At 41.3% G+C, this 24,038-nt stretch overlaps 1 protein-coding gene across 1 annotated transcript in view; it reads right to left on the reverse strand.

Moving 5' to 3' along the window:
* Positions 1-706: 706 nt before the first annotated feature.
* Cav1 (caveolin 1) overlaps positions 707-24,038 on the reverse strand; it is a 32,215-nt gene continuing 8,883 nt past the window's right edge. Inside the window, exon 3 of the mRNA XM_036181237.1 lies at positions 707-2,910. Within this exon, the coding sequence (XP_036037130.1) occupies positions 2,569-2,910 (342 nt within the window). The 3' untranslated portion in view covers positions 707-2,568. The remainder of the gene's footprint in view (positions 2,911-24,038) is intronic.

Consider the following 24,038-nt stretch of genomic DNA (forward strand, 5'->3'; position numbering starts at 1 on the left):
AATGGTTTGAGGGATGCTGTGTTTTAACTGTTGCCTTCATTTGCATGGGGAGACCCCGTTCCGTCAGCTGGAGGTCTAAGCACACTAAGAGGCTGGCCTTCCCTCAAGACAGAGAGAGGTCCTTCTGCTTGGATGCTGCCACCTGGTATATTAGTTTCTCCCACTGTTATTATTGGAAGTTTTTCTGGAGTCTTGAGCTCATAGGCCTTTAGCTGGATCCCCAGGACCCTGGCTCACCTTCTAGAACTAGCCAGTATCCAAAATCATGAAACCAAGTTCTTGTGATAAATCCAGTTTTCTCTATTTTTATCTTGGTTTCTGTCTCAATCTCCATTGTTATCATGTTTGTTTCTTTGGAAAACTTCAAGACAGAAGTCCAAATATAAATTTAGGTAGAATTAGATGACAAGAATATTATCCATCATATAGGGTTATCTGATTTCAGGTTAATAGGTAATAAATCATTGTGCAAATTGCTAACTCTTTGTTTTTAGTTATGAATTATAATTAAATTATTTGAAGTAATCCATGTATAACAATGAATTTTAGCAGAAATATCTCACTTAAATGAATTTTTAATATTTGAGAAGTTTGCTGCCCCCAAACACAATACAAACATGCAAGTATACATTATACACATGCTTACTACATACAAACACACACACACACACACACACACATACACATACATACACACACATACCTGTTTAACTGTTAAACATTTTTATTGTGCAGGTTTGAAATCTTTATAGGACATGCAGCATAAAAAAGTGTAAAATATATCAGTAAGCATATAAAATTTCAGTAACTTTTTGAACCAGCAACTGACTTACATGAGATCAAGCATCTAGAAGAACAGACATGTCTTAGGACATACAGTTTATAGACTGAATCGCAGAACCATTTCCCAAGTATAAAGATAAAGATTATCTTTATACAAGTCTGCAGTACAGCACATCTTCAGTTATGTACACAGTTGAAAAGTCAAACTGTGTCCATGCCAGTGTCTGTTTCCAATGCAAACAATCAAAGCAGGTAGCAGGTTGGTAGTTAAAGTGTCAGCGGAACGGAGGGAGGAAACAAAAGTCAAGCAGAATTTCAATAAATGTATGAAAATTAAAAGAAAAGCCTACCTGGAATTAAAAAAAAAATACCCCCCAGGGCAGAGCTGAAATGTGAGTGGGGGACTAAAAAGCTTCTGGGTGTCTCAGGTAGGCAGCTTTCAGGAGGGACTCAGGTATACAGGTGAAATTCCTCAGTTTGGGTTCAGAAGAACTAGAACTTATTCCAGCAAGAACATCACCTCAAGCTTTTATTGCTGCCCTCCCCCATCTTCTCTCTGAGCAAAGTGATGCTTAGATTAGTCCAAAGGCTCCCGGCAGGGGGAGGGGTCACGTGTCACAGCATTACAGACTATTGCAAGCACTATGCATAGAAGGCATCATGCTTGCAACAGCTTTGGCGGTCTCATTTTGGCAGCCTCCTTTTGATAGCCCTCCCTGGAGGCTCACTGATCAGCTGGGAAGGGAGCACAATGTCGAGCCACTAAACCATCCCAGTGATTAATTAGTTTCGATTCAGGAAAGTGTGGTAGTTCTTGAAAATAAGTGAAGTTGAATAGATATGCTGACCTCATTCCGTTGCTGAGAGGCAGGGAAAGCTGGCTTCCATTCCTGCCGGCCCAGACAGAGCTCAGCCCCATTTGCCTGCTTTAAATCATCTCTTTGGGTTAATGTTGACCAGGCTTGACATAGAGAAAGATGCTACATGACAAAGGACAGATATCAATTTCAACAGGTTCTGTATCACAGAGTCAGAAACAAGTATAGAGAACTAGCAAGTGGATTTTCTATGTTTTGTTTTTTAGGAAAGCTGCTAGAATAATGAGAGCTGATGAGTTAGAACCTCTTTGAAAAGGAAACATGGAAAAATAGAAGGCACCCAGGTCTTATTATATGTAATAACAAATATTCAGGTACACAAGATAATGGGTTAAAATGTCAAGATGAATAAGACATTACTGATACCATGAGCATGAAGATTATTGTCTCCAAGTCAACAGTGGTCACTAGATCCCACTAGGTTGTGATTGTTAGGAGTAATGTCAACAGCTAACTCCTCAGATGGCTGAGGAAGTATCTGTTTAAAACCTGCCGTCATGTCCCTGGACGTGAGGCCTTAGCCTGAAATTCTTCCTCTTCTATGACATCATCATTTTAGAATGGGCAGTTGAGGTTGGTGGTCCTCTTTTTCCATTCCCACCCCACCCCAATTCTAACTATTTTTCTCTCTCAACAATATGTTTGTATTTTAGCCAATCAAACAATGATCCACATGCAAAGAGAGGGTGGGAGTGGGTTTAAACATTTCAGACTGTCAAAAATAGACACAGTAGCTCAAAAGAGATAAGTAGTGCATAGGAAAACTGAGCGAATGACTTCTTTGTTCTGGACCAGACAAACCATTGATAAATTGCTGCTGTGATAGCAACTTGAAACTTGAAATTGGCACCAAGGAAATAATAAGGAAAAAAAAGAATTGAGAAAACTTCCATCCCTGAAATGTCACTCATATTTCTTTCTGCATGTTGATACGGATATTGCTGAATATCTTGCCAATAGCTTCAAAGAGTGGGTCACAGAAGGTGTGGACATAGATGGAATAAACGCGGCTGATGCACTGAATCTCAATCAGGAAGCTCTTGATGCATGGTACAACTGCCCAGATGTGCAGGAAAGAAAGAATGGCAAAGTAAATGCCCCAGATGAGCGCCATAGGGATGCCAAAGATGGTAGACAACAAGCGGTAGAACCAATATTTTGTCACAGTGAAGGTGGTGAAGCTGGCCTTCCAGATGCCATCAAAGCTGTGTGTCCCTTCTGGTTCTGCAATCACATCTTCAAAGTCGATCTGAAAGAAAGAAGTCACAGAATGTGAGTGTGAACAGAAGAAAAGGGGAGACACTACTGGAGATTTATGCAAATGTCTAAGGTTTGCTTGCCAGCCCTGTGCCAGATAGTTATCAGGCATCTGCCTCCTTGGAACTCACTTGGAAAAATGAATATGTGAGTTCCTCTCAGATCTGATTGTTCTAGGGTGGAGCCCAAAAGAATTTTAACATATTTTCCAGGTGTTTCTTTACTGTGTCAACAGTTGACACTGCTTTTAGAACAAATGAGTACTTTTAAACTTCTTGCTTTAAAGTAAAACTCAGAAACGTGGCTAAAGATACACAAAACATGGTAAAATGTAGAGAATGTGGTATAATTTTACTACCTTCAAAGACAATCATATGTACAGGACTGAGGACTAGTTAGCTTAGAATCCATTAATGACTTTCCAAACAGAATTAGCAGAATCATTTCAGGAAATTATGTTATGGATGAACTGAGGCATTGAGATGGGAGGCAAGACTCTAGCAGAGCGTTGGACATGCGTGTGACAGGGAAAGAAAAGAAGGAGATTGGAAAAGTTGGGAGGCAAGCCTTAGGAGCCAGTTAGAATGAGGATGAGGAGTGTCACAGGCAGAGGAGACTAGAATGACCAGGTGGGAAAAGGTTGAGGCCAAAATATTGTTATCCATATGGTGAGGGTCTTTGAGGATGTTAGAGCAGGGAAGTTCAGCCACAACCATGTAGAATTTCATCAATGAATTTGACAATGTAATGTGTGTACACGTGCATGTGCAGGTGTGTGTGTGTGTGTGTGTGTGTGTGTGTGTGTGTGTGTGTGTGTGTGTTTATATGTGTATTTACACAGGACAAAGGGGAAAGGAGACTGATGGATGGTGTCACTCTGTATGCTGTGCTGGTTGGTTGATAAACAAAATACTGATTGGCCAATAGCCAGGCAGGAAATATAGGTGGGATAAGCAGATAAAGAGAAGTCTGGGAAGTGGAAGGCTGAGTCAGGAGATGCCAGCCCACTGTCCAGGAAGCAGCATGTAATGGCACACAGGTAAAGCCACAGAATATGTGGCAACATACAGATTAACAGGAATGGGCTGAGTTTAAATGTAAGAGCTAGTCAGTAGTTAGCCTGAGCTAATGGCTGAGCAGTTTTAATTAACATAAGCCTCTGCATGTTTATTTGGGGGATGCGAGTGGGGAGATTTGTCCCAATCGCCAGCCAGCTGGGACACAGAAAAACTTGCAGCTGCAGGAGACCAGCAGGGAGACTGTGGCAAGGCCAAGTGAAGACGGTGCAGTCAAGATGGGAAAGTGGTCATAAAAAGAAAATAAAAGGAAAGAAGTCGAGGAGAAAGAAGGAGGAAAATGGTGGAAAGAAAAGAAGCAAGAGAAAAGAGAAAATAATTTCTGGATATTAGGGGAAGATGTGGTTACTTCAAAGAGAGGAGCAAAGGATGACCATTAAACTCCTGACCTGACCGTTGGGGAGAACACAGGTAACATCCCAGCAAGGAGAACATTAGAAAGAAAAAAGCCGAAGCAGCAGGAGAACCTCACTTTAGAATTAGATAAGTTGGGAACACAGATTTTGGTGGCGATCAAGATAAATACCAGCGGTCCAGGAATCGTGAATCCTTTAGAAATGGTTCCTGGGAAGCCACGGCGACTTTCTAAGGACAGATACACAGCAACAGGGAATGCTAGTGCAAACTCCTCCCTTTTGCACTCGCATCCACTTCTTCACGGACATAGTCAATTCTTAGGCCTTATATAAACCAAATGAAGCAAAGCACAGGACTGAAAACCAATCATCATCAGGAAGGCTGGAGAGTTCTGGGGTACTGCTTCCTGGTGGCTGCTATGGGAAGGATTCTAGTGTAGTCTGAAATTCACACAAACTGATGGCTAGATCTGTAGCTATTTCTGCAGCCACCAGAACTCAGAGTCAAGGCTAGAGCTTCTGGCCGCTGCTCGGTGCCAAAGAGCCACCTTTGATTTAACACACCAAAATGTCTTTTGGAAAAAGTACATGATGCTTACCAGTCTTAAAGTTTATTTTCCAGAACATTCTGTTTCTTGCTCTATTGCCCAGTGTCCTAATAGTATAATATGCAAAAATAGTCCAGCTATAATTTTGTAAATAGTCATTGTATTTTTTTTCCCTCAGCACATTTAGAACTAGACTCAGAGGTAAACATTGACATTTTTTTTTCACAACTTGTGCCAGGAAGATAGTTCAGTTACAAGCACAAGGGCTTGAGTTTAGCCCCCAGAACCCACATAAAAAACAAAAAAACAAAAAACAACAGACATAGGGCTCCACAGGCTCTCCAGCCTAGTCTAATTGTGAAGTTCCCAACCAGTGAGAGACTTTGTCCTTAATTAAAAAAAAGATGGGTGGCTTTGGAGGAATAATACCTAATATGTCCTCTAAAACACACACACACGCTCACACACACGCTCACACATACACACACACATACACACATGCACACACACGCATGCACGTGCACACACACACAGTGCACAAACACACACACGCATGCACACACACATGTAAATGTACACATACACATGTACATGTACACATGCACACACCACACAGGAAATACAAGGCAAATCAGATCAATACTTGAATAATGTAATATATTTATTTATAATTATAAAGTATTATAATATTTATTTATAATTGTCTGTTTTCAAGGTTATGATAATAAATTCTTCCAAAAAATGAAAAATGAGAACTGATGATTTCCCCTCAATTCAACAGAAATATATTTTTTCTTTTCTTTTCTTTCCTTTTTTTTTTTTTTTACTGTTTAAAGATGCCATTATTTTGTAAGTGAAACTGAAGATGTCAAAATTGCAAAATTTTCAGGAAAATTTAAATCTGGGATCAAAGTATAAACCATGATGGTTTACAAATGTCCTGGGAGTGCACACCTGCTTGAGTGCATAAAGGACATTGACCCCTTGTTTTTATTAAAGGGAGCGTTTATTACTTATTACCCCAGAAATGACAATGAATTGTCAAGGTGAATAAGAGGTTGGTTTGAGACTCAAATCTGTTCTAAAGAAGTTGATGCTTTCTTAAATACTGAGCCACTTTCCAAAATAAAAATATTCTTCATTTGAAGAGTATTTCACAATAACGAAAAGGCATGTTAATAGCTTTAGAAACTTGCCAACACTTAACCTTTCCTTAGCATGGCCTTAGGAGCAGTACAACATATGTGTGCATATCTGGGTGTATACATATATGTGAATATATGTAATTGGCTATATTGTCAAAGTATATTCTGTTAGGGAAGATATCTAGGAACATGTGTTTATACATAAACTTTCTTCATAACAATTTCCTTAACTGTACATCTAAGTAAACATATTAGAAATCCTTTTTTTCTCATTTTAGGTACTTTTAAAACATTTTCAGTGGCTTCCAAAAACAGGAAGTGAGCACAATATTCAACTACCCCCAGAGAATTATGTGTAGGTTTTCGGGGGAAAAAAACGATGAAAAATTACATAAATATATTTATGTTGCTAGTTTAGTCTTAAGAATTGACGGTGGCTTAAAAGGATGAAACAGTACAGCCATTCAGGTGTAGCTGGGGCCAGAGGCAAGGGGGACTAATGAAGCACCAAAGCCAGAGGATGCTTCCTCCTCCCCGCCTCCATTTCTACAGGGACATCCAGGGAGTGAGGAGCGTGCTTCCTGTGAGTACAAAGCCCTGGAATGTGGCAACTTCTCAACAAGCAACAGCATTGACAAGCTCCTTGATTGCTGACTAGGGTTTTCATAGATAAGCAAGGATGATTGATGCAGCCCAGAAAAGATGCAAATTCAGTGCCTACCCCTGGCTCGAAAGGGCTAACCTGTGCTTGTGATCACCTTCCTCACAAGCCTCTGAGATGCCCATTCTTACTCCTTTTTGCAGATGAGGATATTAAGGGAAGTTAATAATTTGCTCCAGGTCACCCAGATGCTAGAGAGCAAAGCTGGCATGTGTCACATTGCAGGTCAACACTCCTTGTGCTTCTGCATTGCCGGGAATCCAAACACTACTCTTGGTGCTTAATTTTTGCTGGGTAGACTGGCACCCAGAAGCACTCTGTAGTTGTTGAAGGAATGACTCTTGTTAGAATTACCACTTTAAGTCAGGACATCTGGTAACAGGGATATTTTGAGTTGTGTGAACTGATTATATTTATATTGCTTGGAACAGTATGTTCTTACTATCCTGGGAATTCAGCCAGGGACTGTCAAGCTAAATGGTAGATATGGAAACTGAGGCACAAAATGATTAAACCAAGGCAGACAGTCTCATGGTCCCAAGTGAATTGATAGAAAAGCTAAAATTAGAATGCTAATTTCACAATTCCCAAGTGTACAAACAGCCAGAGCCCTGCCTCCCACCTCCCTTTTCCCATGCACCTATTCTATCTCTAGGTACCCACAAATCTCCCCCTGCCATCTAAGACTTTGGCTTGGCAATATCTCTGCATATGTCTTAGAGAGATGTCCCTTTAATACTGTGCTCATGACATTTTCGTACTTCAGCCAGGGTGAAGAAAATTGGAAATGGATAACTTTTTTTAAGTGTGTAAGTGTGTATGTGTGTGTGTGTGTGTGTGTGTGTGTGTGTGTGTGTGTGTGTGTGTCTGCTCAGCTGGGTGTGCATGTCTGTGTGTGTGTGGGGGGGTCTAAACTCTTATGTCCGTAATTGTATAGCAAGCACAAGCACTTTTAATCACTAAGCCATGAGGAATACTTTTTTAAAAAGCTAATTTTAGTGTATATTTTGACTTGCATTCCAAGTACACGGATCTGAGCATAGTTCCTTTAAATGAACAGTCATCTAGTCAATGACAGGGCAAAATACCACACCAACCAAAGTACAGTTATATAGTAGATTGGTAGAAATTTAAACCCAAGGATTCGTAAAGAACCAGAGTCCCATTTAAAACACAGGAACCAATGACCACCACTGTCTAGGCTAGAATGAGGGTATCTACTCATCAAATGATAGACACAGGATTAGAACTCAGACTCAGCAGCACTCCTAGCTTCTGCCACCACTGCCTGCCATCACCACATGTTCCCAGTCAGTCTGGTGGCTGTGTTCTGTGACCAAAAAGAACAACTTCTGGTCTTGTACTTGAATTGAAACATTGTCTTGATCGCCAGAGGCTCCATAGGTCCATTTGTTAGACAAGCAATGGCGCCTTTTTCTGCCAGTCCCCTGGGTGTTCACTGTCTCTATATAAAGCATCAGACTGATTAACTTTCCATCAAAACAGCCACTCTTGAGTCCTGTTTCCCAGGGGGCTTATTCTACTTGTCCCTCTCCATTGTGCCTGTACCTCGATTGGTGTGTAATTTTGCCCTGCCATTGACTAGGTGACTGTTTGTGAATCATGTTCTGTTCAGTGTTGCTGGCCTCACCTAGAACAATACTTCACCTGCTTACTCAGATTCGGAATGGCCTAGGAGTTAGAAATTGGCTTTTCTAAAAGATGAGTTGAGAACAAACCTACGTGGTGTAAGCACCTGTGGGTTAGAATGAGATGCCTCAAATGACACTCAATTATCCCCCTGAAGAAATGATTTTCTGTTCTGTAATCTAAGGAACATGTTGCCATTTTGGTAATAATCTTTCTGTAGACCCACAGTTCAAAAGTTCGGATGTGCTTCAGCAATATTTCCATGTCCCAGTGGATGCTTTCTCAGGAGTCAACAGTTTATATTACTAGATTTTATAAATGATGCTGAAATACCTTTGCACAGCAGTGGTTGTTTCTGAAACATAACAAAATCTAGCAACAGATGTCAAGAAAAGCAATCTGTCTTGTTATGTTTTGATAATGTTTAGCTAATGCAATAAATCTCAGAAGGCCCATCCTGTTAAATGTATCTTAAGATAATATATTAAAGGCAGTTTACATGTACACAGGATTAAAGAAACATGGTCAAGTTTTTTTCTGTCTCAAAATATGGATCTTTTTTTCAGAATAAGAAGTAGTCAAGGACAATTTAGGTACCTTTGTAGTTTTATACACAATATTTTCACATTTGGTTTCTGGGGAAGATATATTTTTATACTGTTAGTGAAAACTGATTGTATTAGAATATAAGAAACATCCATTAGAACATTATTAGCATGTTTAAAATGTATATGTAGAACATATCACAAAGCAGCTACCAAGATGTTTGCTGAAGACCCATCTGTTGTCTGTTCAACACAGTCACACTGCTGTCCCAACAGAGTCCTAACCACTTAGGTAATTGGAAAGGTCTCCTGATGCCAGAGTTATGCTATGGTTAGTTTATACCTGGGATTATCATGTTAGTCTTCTTGGTAAATGGCTTGTGGTCTGTTGAGAACATACATGTGACTCATTTCTGACTAATAAGATTTAAGTTAGTCTGCTGGGTGGAACTTTCAAGAAAGTGTTTCTTTTTAAGATTTACTTTGTATTCATTTTGTGTGTGTGTGTGTGTGTGTGTGTGTGTGTGTGTGTGTGTGTGTGTGTGTGTGTTAGGAGCTGGCAGAAGCCAGGATAGAGCATCAGATTCCCTGAAGTTGAAGTTAGAGGAAGTCTTGAGATACCCAATGTGGGTGTCAGGAATCTAACTCTGGTCCTCTGTGAGAGCACTAAGCACTCTTAACTGCTAAGTCATATTTCCAGCCTCCGGGAAAACTTGATCTTCCTTAATAAAAAAGACTGGGTCTTATGGGGAGACCCCTTTCATCCTGCTTACAACAGTATGTGCTGATTACATAAAGTGATATCATCTCACGACCATGAGGTGACATGAACGAGTAAAAGGACAAGGGGATGGAAATGATGCTCTTTTGCCATTTACCGGCTGTGGAAACAGGGTTGGCAATGTTGACCACATGGCTTTTCCTGTGTGGTATGTCCATACTATTATTTTAAACCACAGCTCTAGGTTTAATTCCCAGAACACACTTCTCTGTTGGTAGGCATAGTGTGTACACATTTAGAAACATGTTCCATATCTGGCTTCAACCTCCCCACATTGTGAGAAATTCCCACAGAATGCAGCCAAACCTAATTCAGGAAATGTTTACTTTACATTAATATCAGAATGATAAATTAACTTTGAAGGAAGCAGTGCAATGTGCTTCTCATCTATAAAAATGAAATTTAAATATGATAGTATCTACAATGGGTCTCAAGGATCCCTCTCCAACTAGTCACATTCTCTCACTGCTCTCTGTCTGAGTTGTTGGCTAGAAGTCGTGATTATCCTTCAAAAGTGAAGAGTGTCTTTTTGAAGATGAGTTTACAAAACACTGTAACATCTGACTATGTGCCTTTCTTGCTCTCTGGCTTGCTCTGCTAGAAGTTAGCTGCCATGATTGGATTCCCTTAGAAGAGTAAGGTAAGGGTAAGAACTAAAGGCAGCCTTTGGCTATCAAATATTGAGACACTGAAGTCCTCATTCCAACAGCTTGAGAGGAAAGGGTTAGTCACCACCCATGTGGATGAGTCTGGATATGTTACCTCCCCAACCTTGGCTTTGGCAGGATTCAGTCCTGACAGCTGCCTTGCATCTTGTGAGAAACCCCGAACAACCACTCAGAGAGGTCACACCTTCATTGCCACTACACAGAAAGGGTAAAGTGATGGATGTTTGTTGCTCTACATTTCTAAATTTGAGAATAATTGGTTATGAAGGTGTAGATAATGAATCCAATTCTAAAACAAGTCACTCTTACGTTATCATTTTAATTTTGTCTTTTATATTAGGCAATTTAACTTTCATACTTACATACAAACATTCACAGTGAATGTATACCTAATTTCTTAGAATTTGGTGCTGAGGCAAAAATCCATAAGTATATGAGAAGGAAATATAACATCTTAAATTTTCTATAATCTACACAGTCTTAGGAAAATAATTAGACCATTTACAGTGTTTGTATAAGATTATCTACCCATATGCCTCAAATGGCTTCAGCTTATAATCAAACGTGATAGCTGGTCCTAATTGTCACCTTAACAGGATCTAAAATCAACCCAGTATTTACAATCCAACCCATACCACAGCATTTCCAGAGTGGATCAACTGTCTCAAGATGGGTGGTGCCTTCCAATAGTGGCTGATATCTGAAGAGTTCTGAAGGAAAAGCAATGTTGTCTGCTTGCATTTGCTTCTTTCTGAGGGAATCCAATTCCAGTTTCTTTGGCCTTCTACTGTGGACTGGATACTATCAGCTCTCCAGAAATCTTCCTGGCATACAGAACCTGTTTGGGTCTACCGAGACATCCAGTTTTCTGGCTGAAAAATTTACTGGATTCTCAGCCTGTCCAGTATGCAGGTGGTTGTTGTTAGACTACACAGCCCCTATGTGTAAGCTGCTCTAATAACTCTTCTTCTATAAGACATACATTCCACTGGTTCTATTTTTCAGGAGAACCCTGCCAGAACATCAGATGTACTCCAAAGACCAAGAGACATTTTGATCTAGAAAACACACCTAGACAACCAAATCTAGACTTATAAATTTATTACTCCAAAATTCAACAGTTACGGTTCTTGGTTTTCAGAAGTTCTCAGCATGAGCCACATGGCAAGAGGATTTTTCTAAGGAAAAAGTACTAAGATGTATATTCTCAGTTGCCACTCTCATCAGACTCTCTGGGGTGGGATCTGGGGTCTGCACTTTTCTTATTTCAGACAGGATCTCCTTACATAGCTCAGGCTAGTCTTGAACTGATCTTCCTGCCTCAGCCTTCTGAGTGCTAAGACTACAAGCCTGGTTCTGAGGCTCCTGTTTTATTTTTAGTTCACTTTAAAATCAGTTGTGTGTGAATCTGTCTGCTTGTGGGTCAGTACAGGCACATGAGTGTAGGTACCTATGGAGTGTAGAAAAGGGTGTAGCATGCCTTGGGGTTGGAGTTACAAGTGATTGTGAGACATCTGAATAGGATGCTGGGAACTGAACTTGTATCCTCAGAAAGAGGTTTCCCTCTCTGAACCACAGCTGTTTCTCTAGCCTCCGAGGCTTTCACGTTAAATAAGACTTATTTCAGTGATAAAGAGAACTGGAGCCTGCACAGCTTCTGCAGTTCATGGCAGCCCTGCTGCATTTACGCTGTATCCTCTGGCCTTGCAGCTCTGGCTTCCTTCCTTCTTCTATCTCTGGGGTCCTGATATGCTTGATGGCATCAGGATGCTAATGGAAAAATGAATGGAAACACCCTCAAAACAGGTTTTCCTAATTTTAATCTACAATCTATGGATAACTGGTTAAAAATTCACTGTGATTATTACAAAAAACCACTCAGTAGAAATCCTGGTGTACTTCTATCACCCTACATTCAATAAAAACAAATGTATTTTTTTTTCAAAATTAAATACATATTTCTAAAATTCTAATGTGTATACCAAATCTAGTCACATGCAGAGAGTGTATTCCAAACCCCTTCTCTGTTCCCACACAAATTTCCAACATGTTGAGAGGCCTTTGAAGCTGATGGAATAATATTGTGTATGAGCATGTGGGTATGGACAAGGATGAGAAAGAACGCAATTAAACGTTACCAGAACACAGCAGCGTTGCCATAATTCCCATGTGTTTTCTCAGAGGCAGACTTTACTGGGCAAAACTGGCACCACTGGGCAAGAAGCTGCGGGGTTCTTGCAGCCAGTTCTGAAGGCAGAGGGTCTGGATTATGTTACAAACACTTACAGTCCGGAACCCCACTGTGACCCACCCGGAGCTTTAGAGAAATGTAAATCTGGGGAGGAACATTGATGCATGCTCTTGGCTTGAAGGCCTGCTGCTTTGTAGTGGGAGATGGGAAGTAACCTCACCTTTCAAAAGTTCCCAGGACTGTCTTTTGAGGAGCAAGGGGGAAGGATGCATCCATAACCACAGTGTCTGTGCAAGCTGACAAGTGTGAGCAAGTGAAGAGACTGGGGTATGGATTACAGGGCAGGAAAAGGTCTACAGTGAGAAGCCTGGACTTTAGCTTGGCCTTGAACTCTCTCCCTCATGTCCAGTCCTCAGCAACCTCATTCTTCTCAACCTCTGGGGCCCTTGCCTTGCTGTTCCTTTCTGTTGTCTCTCTCTCTTTTTTAACCATAGCATTTTATTTCTCCCTTATACCTGACGGACAGTTTCTCAAACACTAAAATACTTCAGAGTTTCCTGGAGATACTGTGAAAACCTAGGTTTCTGGGTCTTGAATCAGAATCAGTGGTCTGTGTGTGATGTCTGGGCATCTTTCCCTCCCACTCGGAGTTTGATGCAGGAGGTCTAGAAAAACAAAGCTGCTAGTAGAGAGCTCTACAAACCTCAATAAGTAGAACTGAATTAATGCAATAGCATATGAGTGTATTGTTTTTGAAATGCAATACATTGTCCAGGTCAACACCATAGGGGCTGGATTTGCCTTCTTTTGTGGTGGTATCACATCACACAAACAGCTAATCTGCTCCTTGCCTTGGTTTGTTTTTATCTATCTATCTATCTATCTATCTATCTATCTATCTATCTATCTATCTATTATGTATACAGTATTCTGCCTGCATGTGTCCCTGCAGGCCAGAAGAGGGCACCAGATCTCATTACAAGTGGTTGTGAGCCACACTGTGGTTGCTGGGAATTACAAGTGGACAAGTGGTTATGAGCCACCATGTGGTTGCTGGGAATTGAACTCAGGACCTCTGGAAGAGCAGTCGGTGCTCTTAACCACTGAGCCATCTCTCCAGCCTGCCTTGGTTTCTTACTTAGAACATGCAGATATGGTGGTGTCAGTGTCAAAGGGATATTCTAAGTATTTTATGGTTAACTTATAAAATATGTCTAGGAGAGTGCCAGATGTACCAGGAGCACTAGTCCAGTCATCTTGGTCAGAAAGGAGTACTGAGGTCCACATTACATTTCTCCATTGTAGACTGAATATCCCTGGCCTGATAACACAGGTGTACATTCCTTGTTTATATTTTGCCATGCATTGAATTATGTCCCCATTACAAGCTAAACTAGAACCCGGTTTTCCAGCAAACACAGGGAGAAGTGAAGTAATGATGGAGTAAGGGAATTGTGTTAAGTAGCTGCTATGTACAATCTGCTGAGAACGATCAGCAAACCACCAGAAACAGGAAGACATAGATCCACCAGAGGTTCCACAGGGAGCATGGCCTTCCCTCCCAGTGCCTTGATTTTGGACACCGTGTCTTCAGTCCAGGAGACAAGGGATATCTGCTGCTTTAATATCACCCAGCTTGTAACACTTGGGTGGTGGGAACTCCTAGGAAATGCAACTACACCCCTGTTTTCCATGTCAGGGTTAAGGGATTCCAAAGTGTTTCCATACCTCTTCAGATACAGTGTGCACTCTTTTAGGATGATCCGGGTGGGAACCAAACACCATACTATGTAATTGAGGCCAATTGGCCAGGAGTCTCCTTAGGGAATCCAGTATCCTTCGTTCATACAACTTCACATTTTCCTTATCACAAAGTGTCTAGTTGTGGATGTGTCTCTACAAAGGAGGCTGAGTTCCTCCCGGTTCCTTTTATTCTCCACGGACTTCTGGTGTCCATTTGGAGCCACTTGTTGATGTTGAGTGTCACCAGACAGGTGACAGAGAACAGACAACCATGTAAAAATAGCCCAAGAAAGTCCAGAGATAGGAAGCTGGAGACTGCGTATTAGCGAACTTGGACAGACAGGAATGACTATTGGGCCCACTTATATTTGCCATGCAGGAGGAATAACTGTAGCCATCCAGAGCGTGGTAAGTGCTGTCTCCAATAGAAAAGGCCTGCCTCACTACATGTATGGAAATCTTTTTTGTGCTAACACCCAATTAGAGGGCTCATCTGGAGGTCTGGCTTGCTCACTGAGTTCTGTGTTTATGCTCTGGTGTTGGCTATTCTTTAAGCTTCTGGACATGCCATGGGATAGATATGAATGATTACCATACTGAAAAAAAGGCTTTTTATATTTTATTCAAGATACAACAAGCAGACATGTCTTCACCATTTGCAGGCTGTTCCCCTACATGTGTTTGCTTGAGCTTTTAAAACAGAATGGACTCCTTTTGCAATTGTCACAGCATCCTTCCTGGTGGCAGATGCAGCGTCCTACCATTCCGCTCAAAGGAGCATTATGAACAGCATTCACTTTACCTCACGGCTGGAATATTTTTCTTTCCAGTGCTTTTAGTCTGTTTATTAAACAAATAGAAAATGAATCAAATAAACCTCTGCAGGCCCTGACGCGACTTGGCAAACAGGGGGAAGGATCCACACAAGTATCCTCGCAAGGAGGATCACAGCCCATTGTACAGAACTGACACTTTAAGCAAAGTAACTATCCAGACACAGCCCCTGACCTTTACAGTGGGGCTTTCCACATGGACATGATTGGCAGCTTGATATTTAGGTTTATATTAGCCCCCGTTGTGAGGGTGCACTATGGGATTATTATCTGTGTCCCTGAAGCCTTCTCACTAGATGCCGGTAACGTCTTCTAAATTGTGACAAGTAGCGCTGTCTCTGGACATTGCCAGATATCCCCTTGGAAGGGAGGAAAAGTTGCACCTGGTTGAGAATCCTGCCCTGAAAACATCATAATGAGCTAGGATGAGGTGATCCCTTAAGTTTAGAAGTATCTGCAGCATGGACTGCCTTTGTTTATTGCAGGGATGTTTGCTTTGCACGGCCGTGGCCTGGTGGAGCCCTTTATTTATCCATCTAACATTTGGGAAGCATTTGTTTTTTGAGGATGGAATAAATGAACTGAGGAAACAGGGCCAGGTCAAGGTCATAAGGCTGGCTGTGGGCTGTAGCAAAGGGGACGGTGTAATTAAATAGACACGAACTTTGGCTTTGCAGACTCACTTAGGAATCATCGCCAGGGATGATGGGTGTTGTCATTCTGGGATGGACTCATTTGCTTTTAGGTAAGAGAGGAAGTCATTATCCCTCATGACTCCAGATCACTAACTACTAGAATTTCGAGGAATCAAGGATGACATGTCCCAGGCACAGGCCTAGACCCAGGCCCATGCCCAAATCCATTCCTGCTACCAGGCCTCTCACTGGCTGTGGGATGTGCTTGGCTTGCTTCCCCACTACTGTCTACCTGGCTACTTCTCTCTATCTCATCCTGCCTTGAAGATTTCCTTCTAGCCTCACACTGGTTTCTCACTTGAACCCTTTTTTTCTTCCCAAGTTATCACTTCATTACTCTATATTTAATGGTATGCTTCTCTCTCTCTCTCTCTCTCTCTCTCTCTCTCTCTCTCTCTTTCTCTCCCTTCCTCCCTCTCTACCTCTCTCCCTCCCCCCCTCTGTATGTGTGTGTGTATATATGTGTATATGTGTGTGTGTTTCTGCTACTAGACTCTAAGTTTATGAAATAGAGTGTTTCAAAAATCAGTGTTTGTTAAATATATGAATGAATTAGTGAAACTTGCTGTCTTGATTACTCCTCTATTGCTATGAAGAGACACCACGACCAAGGCAGCTTATCAAAGAAAGCGTTTCATTGGGGCCTTGTTTATGGTTTCAAGGGTTAATCCATGACCATCATGGGGGTGGGGGAAGCATATGGCAGGCAGGCAGGCATGGTAGTAGAGCATCAGCTGACCTTACAACATGATCCAAAGGTAGAAGGCAGAGAAAGAAAGTGAGACTGGGCCTGGCCTGGGCTTCTGAAACCTTGAAGCCTACCCCCAGTGACTACCTCCTCCAACAAGGACACATACTTAATTCCTCCTGAACAGCTCCACCAACTTGGAAACAAACATTTGAATATATGAGCCTATAGGGGCCTTTCTCCTTTAAAGCACCACACTGGATGTTTGTAAGTCATACCTCCTCCTCCTTACAAGAGCAATCACTGTCTTCCGAACATCCTCTTTAAGAAACAGAGTTCTGAATATGTTATTATCTGGCTCATGGATTAGAAACTGAAATCACTGGTGTAGTCATTTTTTTTTCAGTCCAGGTATAATTTTTGTAAAACCATGCACAGAGACCGACTAACGGCAAAGAAGATGGCTTAATTTAGTTTTGTGTATAATGAAAAGTCGGATTCCAACCTACAGGTTTGGGTGTAGCTTTGCTTAGAGCTGATGAGTCCTTCTAAGAGTGCTCAGGTGGCCTAGAACTCAAGTGACTTCATGTTTACCTTCAGAGTCACACAGCTGGGGTGCTAAGTGATGGGATTAAAATCATGTGGGCCTTTAAATGCTAAACTTTATGTCAGTTGGGGAGAAACAAATTTTACAGCTCCCTGACAGGAAAGTATGACTCAAAGTAATGTTGCCTTTTTGCATGTTAGTCATCTGATCCTATTGCTCACAGATGGCCTGTAAAGGAACTCCAGAAACAAGGCCACACGAACTAGGTGAACTTGACAACTGCTGGCTTCACAGGAATTTTTGATTTAGCTAGGTCTTTATTAGACCATGGCTCTAACCAAAGCTTCAACTATGACTTCTCTGCTTGCTGAACTTGGATGAATTGACTAGCTACAGAAAAGGAAAAGGAAAACTTGGAGGTTTGTAGCCAACTGTAGAAGTGACTTCTGGCTCATCTTGGAACACAAGTGACCAATGTGGAGACAGCAGAAGAGAGGAGTGGGAAGCACAGAGTCCAGATGTGTGACAAGAGCCCCAGCTCCAGATCGTCTTCAGAACTAAGCACATGTTGGGGAACACATGGGTTCAGCAGGCCACCTTCGAGTTCAGTCTTTCAAAGATGATCATTAATTGCCATAGTTACAGTATTAAGAACAAAGGCACCAACTGGAAAAATTTAAGAAATCCATAATAAAAATACTAGTGATGATTTGCTGGGCTTGGTGGCATAAGCTTTTAGTCCTAGGACTTTGGAGGCAGAAACAGGTGGATATCTGTGAATTCAAGGCCAGCCTCATCTACATAGCTGGTCCCAAGGGCAGCCATAGTTACTTAATAGGACCCTGTCTCAACACACACACACACACACACACACACACACACACACACACACACACACAATTTATTGATGCAAAATCTTCCTCTTTGTCAGGTATATTTCTGGGTTTCTACTGTTGTATGAATGTTTGTATACTTAAATTACAAATATACAATATACAACTATACAAAAATTTTTAGAAACGAAAGTGACTTAGGGATTGTCTTGGTTCTACGTTTTGATTATTATAGACACAGGAAGTAGATAGGACTTTTCCAAGGCCCCAAATAACACTAGAGATACGTGTCCAAGAGAGGACTAGAATGAAATTTTACTTTTGGACTTAGTTTCACCTTCTGCTCTGAAGAGTGACTGGCATCAGTAAGTGTCAGTAAGTAACTTGGATTCTCTTCTCTGTGAGACACTGGAGAACTTTGGAGCAACTGCCTGGTGTGGATTCTCTGAAGATTCCCTGGGCTACTGGTGCTACAGGTATTTTACAGCATTTTTAGGAGAAAAAACAGTGTGAGTTGTTATCTCCAAGGTAGGTAAGAGAAAAGGACTGGAGGTGACGTTTTGGTGCTTTGAACAACAGACTGTCCTCTTGGGGGAGAATAGAGAAGAATAATCAAATGGACGGAAGGCAGGCCATAGCTGGATTTTACAAGTACCATGAACTTCACTCTGCATGGAAAGTATATCTCCTATGGCTGCTACAGCAGAACACATTATATTCTGGCAAAATGGCTAAGACTCTGGCACACCATTAATAAGGAGCTAGTGAAGTAATACCTTACTGCCTTTATGGTTATAAAAATATTACTACGACACATGGCTTTTTATTAATAGATCTCAAGAGTCTAACCCAGCATGAATTTAATTCTGACGATATATCAGCTGTATCTAGGAGCTACAAAGGAAGATTCCATAGAGCTTGGGCCCTACCATAGACCACTTACATCAGATTTTCTGCATCCAATATGCAGATGTACAGGGTTTTTAAATGCTCTCTGGATGATTTGAGGCTGGATGAAGAGGTTCTCTGTGGAAGCCACACGTTCTCATGAAGTTACATCTCAAGGTTCTACCACAATGGGGTTTATATAAGCAGCCAGCTCTGTGAATATGTGCTGTGTAGGAGGGAGTGGAGGGAGGGCTTGCCACACAGATAATACTTCGTGCTGACCTTTTGGTCGCTACAATGCATGCATTTTTCAGTGTTCTGCTTTTGGATGTTTACCACTCTCATTCTCCATTGCTGATTAAAGCAAAGCTACTCAACTCTTTACCCAAGCAAATCAGGTAGGCACTCTGCTGAAATAGAGGAAGGTGTTCAAATATGTCTGTGTCAGGCTGCGTGTATGTGCTGTCATACACAAAACTGTAATTGTAGAGAAAAGGAGGAAGATTTGAGAAGTTGTATAAACAAGGAAATAAATACACAACTATCAGGAAGCTGCTTCTTGTGATACATTCCTGGGATTAACCATTGTTACTACTTGATAATATTTTATACTTTCTTTTTAAGCAAATCATGTTAGCCTTCTCTTTTCTTGAATGATGGCTCTATATGAATAATATTTCTATTGTAAATCTCCCAGTAATCTGACAATAAGCAAAGGGCTGTCATTCCTTGGTATTTTCCAAAGTACCATTTTTCAAAATATTATCCAGAATCTCTAGTCCCTTTCAAGACCAAGCAATCTGTAGCCTGGTAAGGTAAAGAATCTTGAAGGTGACATTTCTTTTGAGACATCAAATCACACTTGCTTTAAAGCATCATTTGACTATGGAGATGCATAATGTTCTGGAGCAACTGAGAGACTTAATTTGCATCTTCCATTGCCCAAGGGCTTTTGTGTGTGCATCCATTAAGGGCATATTTACACTAATGATTCTCAAAACAGGTCCTGGTCCTCAAAGGAGGTCATGATCCCAGAGCACTGTGGAATCATGGTGGAGAGTTCTATTCCACTATGCTCAATGGGCATATTGGCTTTCCCCATCACATGTTCACTTAAAAAGGACCATCTTTCCCTGTTTCTTTCCTGTTTTTCATGTTTAATTATCTGCTTCTCATTATATATTTTATTTCTTTAACAAAATTGTGCTTTGTAATGGTCATTATTTTTGTAGGCTATCTGTAATTTGTCAAAGTCACTTTGATTTTGTTTTAATCAAGGATATTAATAACTGGTGTCATTTGTGAGATGAAAGACCTCTTAACTTGTCCACTCCAGTCTCTGACAAAACATTGTATGTACTAAGATTGTGGTTCTGGCCTCCATGTTTGAAACCAAATCATACATCACCTCTCACATTCTCATTACACTTAACACTCTTCCTTGATGGCACTTCCTCTTCCTATACATTTTGAACTGAATAATAATACAGACATTTTACACTCTTTCTGTTGCTGGGACTCCTATTGGAAGTCAAGCTGATGATTTAGACATATTCTAGTAAATCTATCTGCTATTATAGGAGACAAGACTAGGTCGCATATCTGAGATAAAAGTTGACCTTTCATTGTTCAATGCACAGACACAGTAATGAAGTAGTACCATCTGACCCTAGAGTTCCATTTTGTCTCTGTTCTGGTTTTGTTTTTACCTTTTTCTGTGACAAAAGATCTGTGATCTGCAAGAGTGCAGCTCTGGGATAAGAGGAAATGTCTCTGCTGTTGGAATAGTGGATGACAATTCAGATCCTCTAAGCAAGTAAAACCTCAAGTTCTGCACGCTCAGCATCTCAGAGTGATAAAGCAGAAGTGATGGAAGAAGTGGGGAAGCCTGGCAGCAGCTAATGGCATCCTTGGAGTGTGCTTGGGATACCCTGGAGCTTGTGGCACCCAAGGAGGTCAACACTGGAAGGCTCAAGGAAGATGTATGATATTGTGTTCATCTGATACTGGAGTTTAAAAAAAAAAACATTGAAAAAATACATCTTAAAAATACACATACAATATTATAAATACAGACAAATATGTATATCTGTAGGCATATATACTTATAGAACACATTTTCCTTTGTTGGAAATTTTTATCACTGCATCTGATTTTTGTTTTCTTACAAAGTTTTAAGCTGTAGTCAATTAAAAGGGCACAAATGAAGCCAGGTGATAATGTAATCCAACTGTGTTTTCATTCAAAAAGACTAAATCAATCAAAAAAGTTCAGAGTATTGATTCAATTGAGCCTCTATTTTCTTGTGGCTGACTCAGTGCTGGGCTGTGGGGTCTACCTGGAGGTTTGGGGCAGCTATAGAAGTGAGGACCATTGCCTGGTTCTGCAGAACTCAGACATGAAATCAGGCTGGAAAGAGATAGACCACTCTCCTCAAAAGAAAGAGAGGAGACCACTTTGCTCTTAGTGAGCCATGAGACGGTGACTGAAAGCTATATATACAATGCTCTAACAGTCAGAACGTAACTGCTGAAGGAAAGAGCAGACTTTGCTTCTCAGGCATCCCAGCCTGCTGCTGCAGGATGGCTGGGGCCCTGCATGGTGGGATGTGCGGTAGTGTTCTGGGACTCCATGTACTCTGGGTCTGGTGGGGAGTTGGTCTTCCTAGGTATTTCTTGAGCATGTTTTATTGGAATGATTCATTCTCAGATCTATTTAACTACAGAAAACGGAAGGGGTTTATCAAAAAATAGCTTGGGAAATTGGTTAGAACTATTTTTTTCTTCTTTTTTTTCAATGATGCCATTTCCAAAAAACAAAACAACGAACAGACAAAAAGTCTGGTTTTTTTTTTGTTTTTTTAGGAACAAACAAGAAACAAGGATTTATTGAAGTAACAAAAAGAATCAGTGGTGATTCTAACAAATGTAGTGCCCTTTCCTTGCTCTGTCCGTCTTTCCTTGTTCTGCCCAGTCTTTCCTTGCTCTGCCCAGTCTTTCCTTGCTCTGCCCGGTCTTCCCTTGCTCTGCCCGGTCTTCCCTTGCTCTGCCCGGTCTTCCCTTGCTCTGTCCGGGTATGCCCATTTCTGGCCGTGTTCTACTGCTGGCAGCCTCGGGAAGGCAAACAGTGAGGCATGACTGATGTAACACTTGTGTTCTTCTAAGAGACTAACGCTGCCCTGTGAAATGCACTAGTTAAGTCTGTTTTTGTTCCTGGCGTTTGTTTTTTAGAACAAACATGTAATGCCTAGGGAGGAAGTCTCAGAGAAACTCCCTGCAGAACTCAATAGACCTTTCTCCCACCAACATCTGACTATTTCAATAGCTTCCTGTTTCCACAATGTATGGCTCCATGGCACGTATGTCTATAGCGACTGAGTAGGCAACCGAGAGCCTTCAGAACACTTGTTTTGTACTTGTTGGGACCGGCTTCGTTGTTCACTGGTGGTTACCCCACCCTTCACATCCAGCAAGAGCAGCCCCGCCCCAGGCACTTTCACGAGCCTGGATGATCCAGGCACTTTAAAAGCTCTCCCATCAATGCCTACTTCCACTCATTGAGAAGCCCCAGCAGTTTGTGCTTGTTTCAAGTCTTTGCAACTTAGTGTCCTTTGCCTCCTTGGGAATTTACACCGGTTTGTACATCAATTTTTCTGCTTTCCTACCAACCCATCAGGATCTGGAGTCAGGGCCTACAGTGATATTCCTGTCACTCCCAACATAGACCACATCAAAGATGCCTATTTGTTCAAGGTGAGGCTGCCATCACGTATTGCATCGCTGTTTCCCTGGAGTGTGACCTGTTGCAGTGGGGTATAGGATTACAGTGGTTAAGAGCCCAGGCTTTTATGTTCTACTGTTTGGGTTCTAATCTAGACTCTTCTACTTTCTATTTGTGCAGCTCTGAGCAACCTGCGTTTTCTTTTTTGCAAGATGAGTGTGCTGTTGATAGTAACAAAAGCATGTAGCTCACAGGACTGCTGGAGCTGCCATTGAGCCATGCTGTAGGAAGTGTTGGAGGGGGCATCCCATTCCTCTCTCCCTCCTTCACACATGCACACATTTAGCACCAGGATGCTGGAACCAGCCCTTGAAAGGCCTTGTACCATCAGCTGACCGTGGTGCCCCAAAGCCTGTTTGTGGGTCACTGATACCTATAAAGATATAAATACTCTGGTTGGGTGAAGAAGGCCGTGCTGAACTGCCTTCTGGTTTGCATGTGGCTCTGGCCACACTAAGCTGCTGCTGGTGCCAGGCACCTTCACCTCCCTGGCTGCTCTTGGTGGGAACCTTTTCTGCACAAATATGCACTTGATTTTGAAGACTAGGAAGAACTCTCTGCGTTGTGTCTGATTGCTTTAGTTATATGATCTTACTCACAATTACCTACATGCATATCTCTCCACGAAATCTTATACTCTTGGGGTGGAGCATGATTCAACAACTACTCAGGTAATGCCTGAGCCTGGCTGTATGTATGAATGTATGAATTCATACATAAGCCTGCCATGTATGAATACATGGTAGCACTGTGTGAAAAGAAGTGAATAGCAGGGAAGTTGGAACTGGGGTGTGTGTAGCCTAGCCTAGCACAGAGCAGGTGGCTAGCCAGGGACAAAGATTTTATAAAAATGTTTAAATTTTTGTTTGTTTGCATTCCATACCCTACTTTTTCACTACTTGGGCTCAGTGTCTTTCAATATTCACTGTAAATGAGAAATGTAACTGTGTTTGATATCTGCAACACACATGACCCAGTATGATTTCTAAACACAAATATCTAGCATTGAATCTGTCATGGTCTAGCTATAATATAATGCTGTTATTGGGCTCAGTAAAAGTTTGCATACTTAATGCAGCTTTAAAATTTTAACTTTTAAATTACTGTGAGATATACTCCACCAAACCATATTTAAGTATTCTCAAAATTAAAAATGCCTGGTTTTTAATTACCCAAACAGGCAACAATGGCTAAAGGGAAACTTGTACTTCCCTTTCCATGAAGTAATGACCAACAGGAGACATCTTCATCAGGTTCAATAAAGAAAGCAAGATGTATTTTATATCTGAACCATCAACACAGTTTCCGGGAGAGGCAGGAAATATGTACTCTCTGCAGGTGTACCACTGTTCTACCAACTAAATCCCGTGGTAGTCGCCCAGTACATGGATCACGCAGATTTCCTTTAAAACAGAACTCAAAAACATTTCCCCCTCCTTAAACAATGGCTCATGTGAAAATATGCTGTTTTATGTTTCCTGGACTAACTGAA

This window comes from Onychomys torridus, chromosome 3, assembly GCF_903995425.1.
Source record: "Onychomys torridus chromosome 3, mOncTor1.1, whole genome shotgun sequence".
In the NCBI taxonomy this organism is placed as follows: Eukaryota; Metazoa; Chordata; class Mammalia; order Rodentia; family Cricetidae; genus Onychomys; species Onychomys torridus.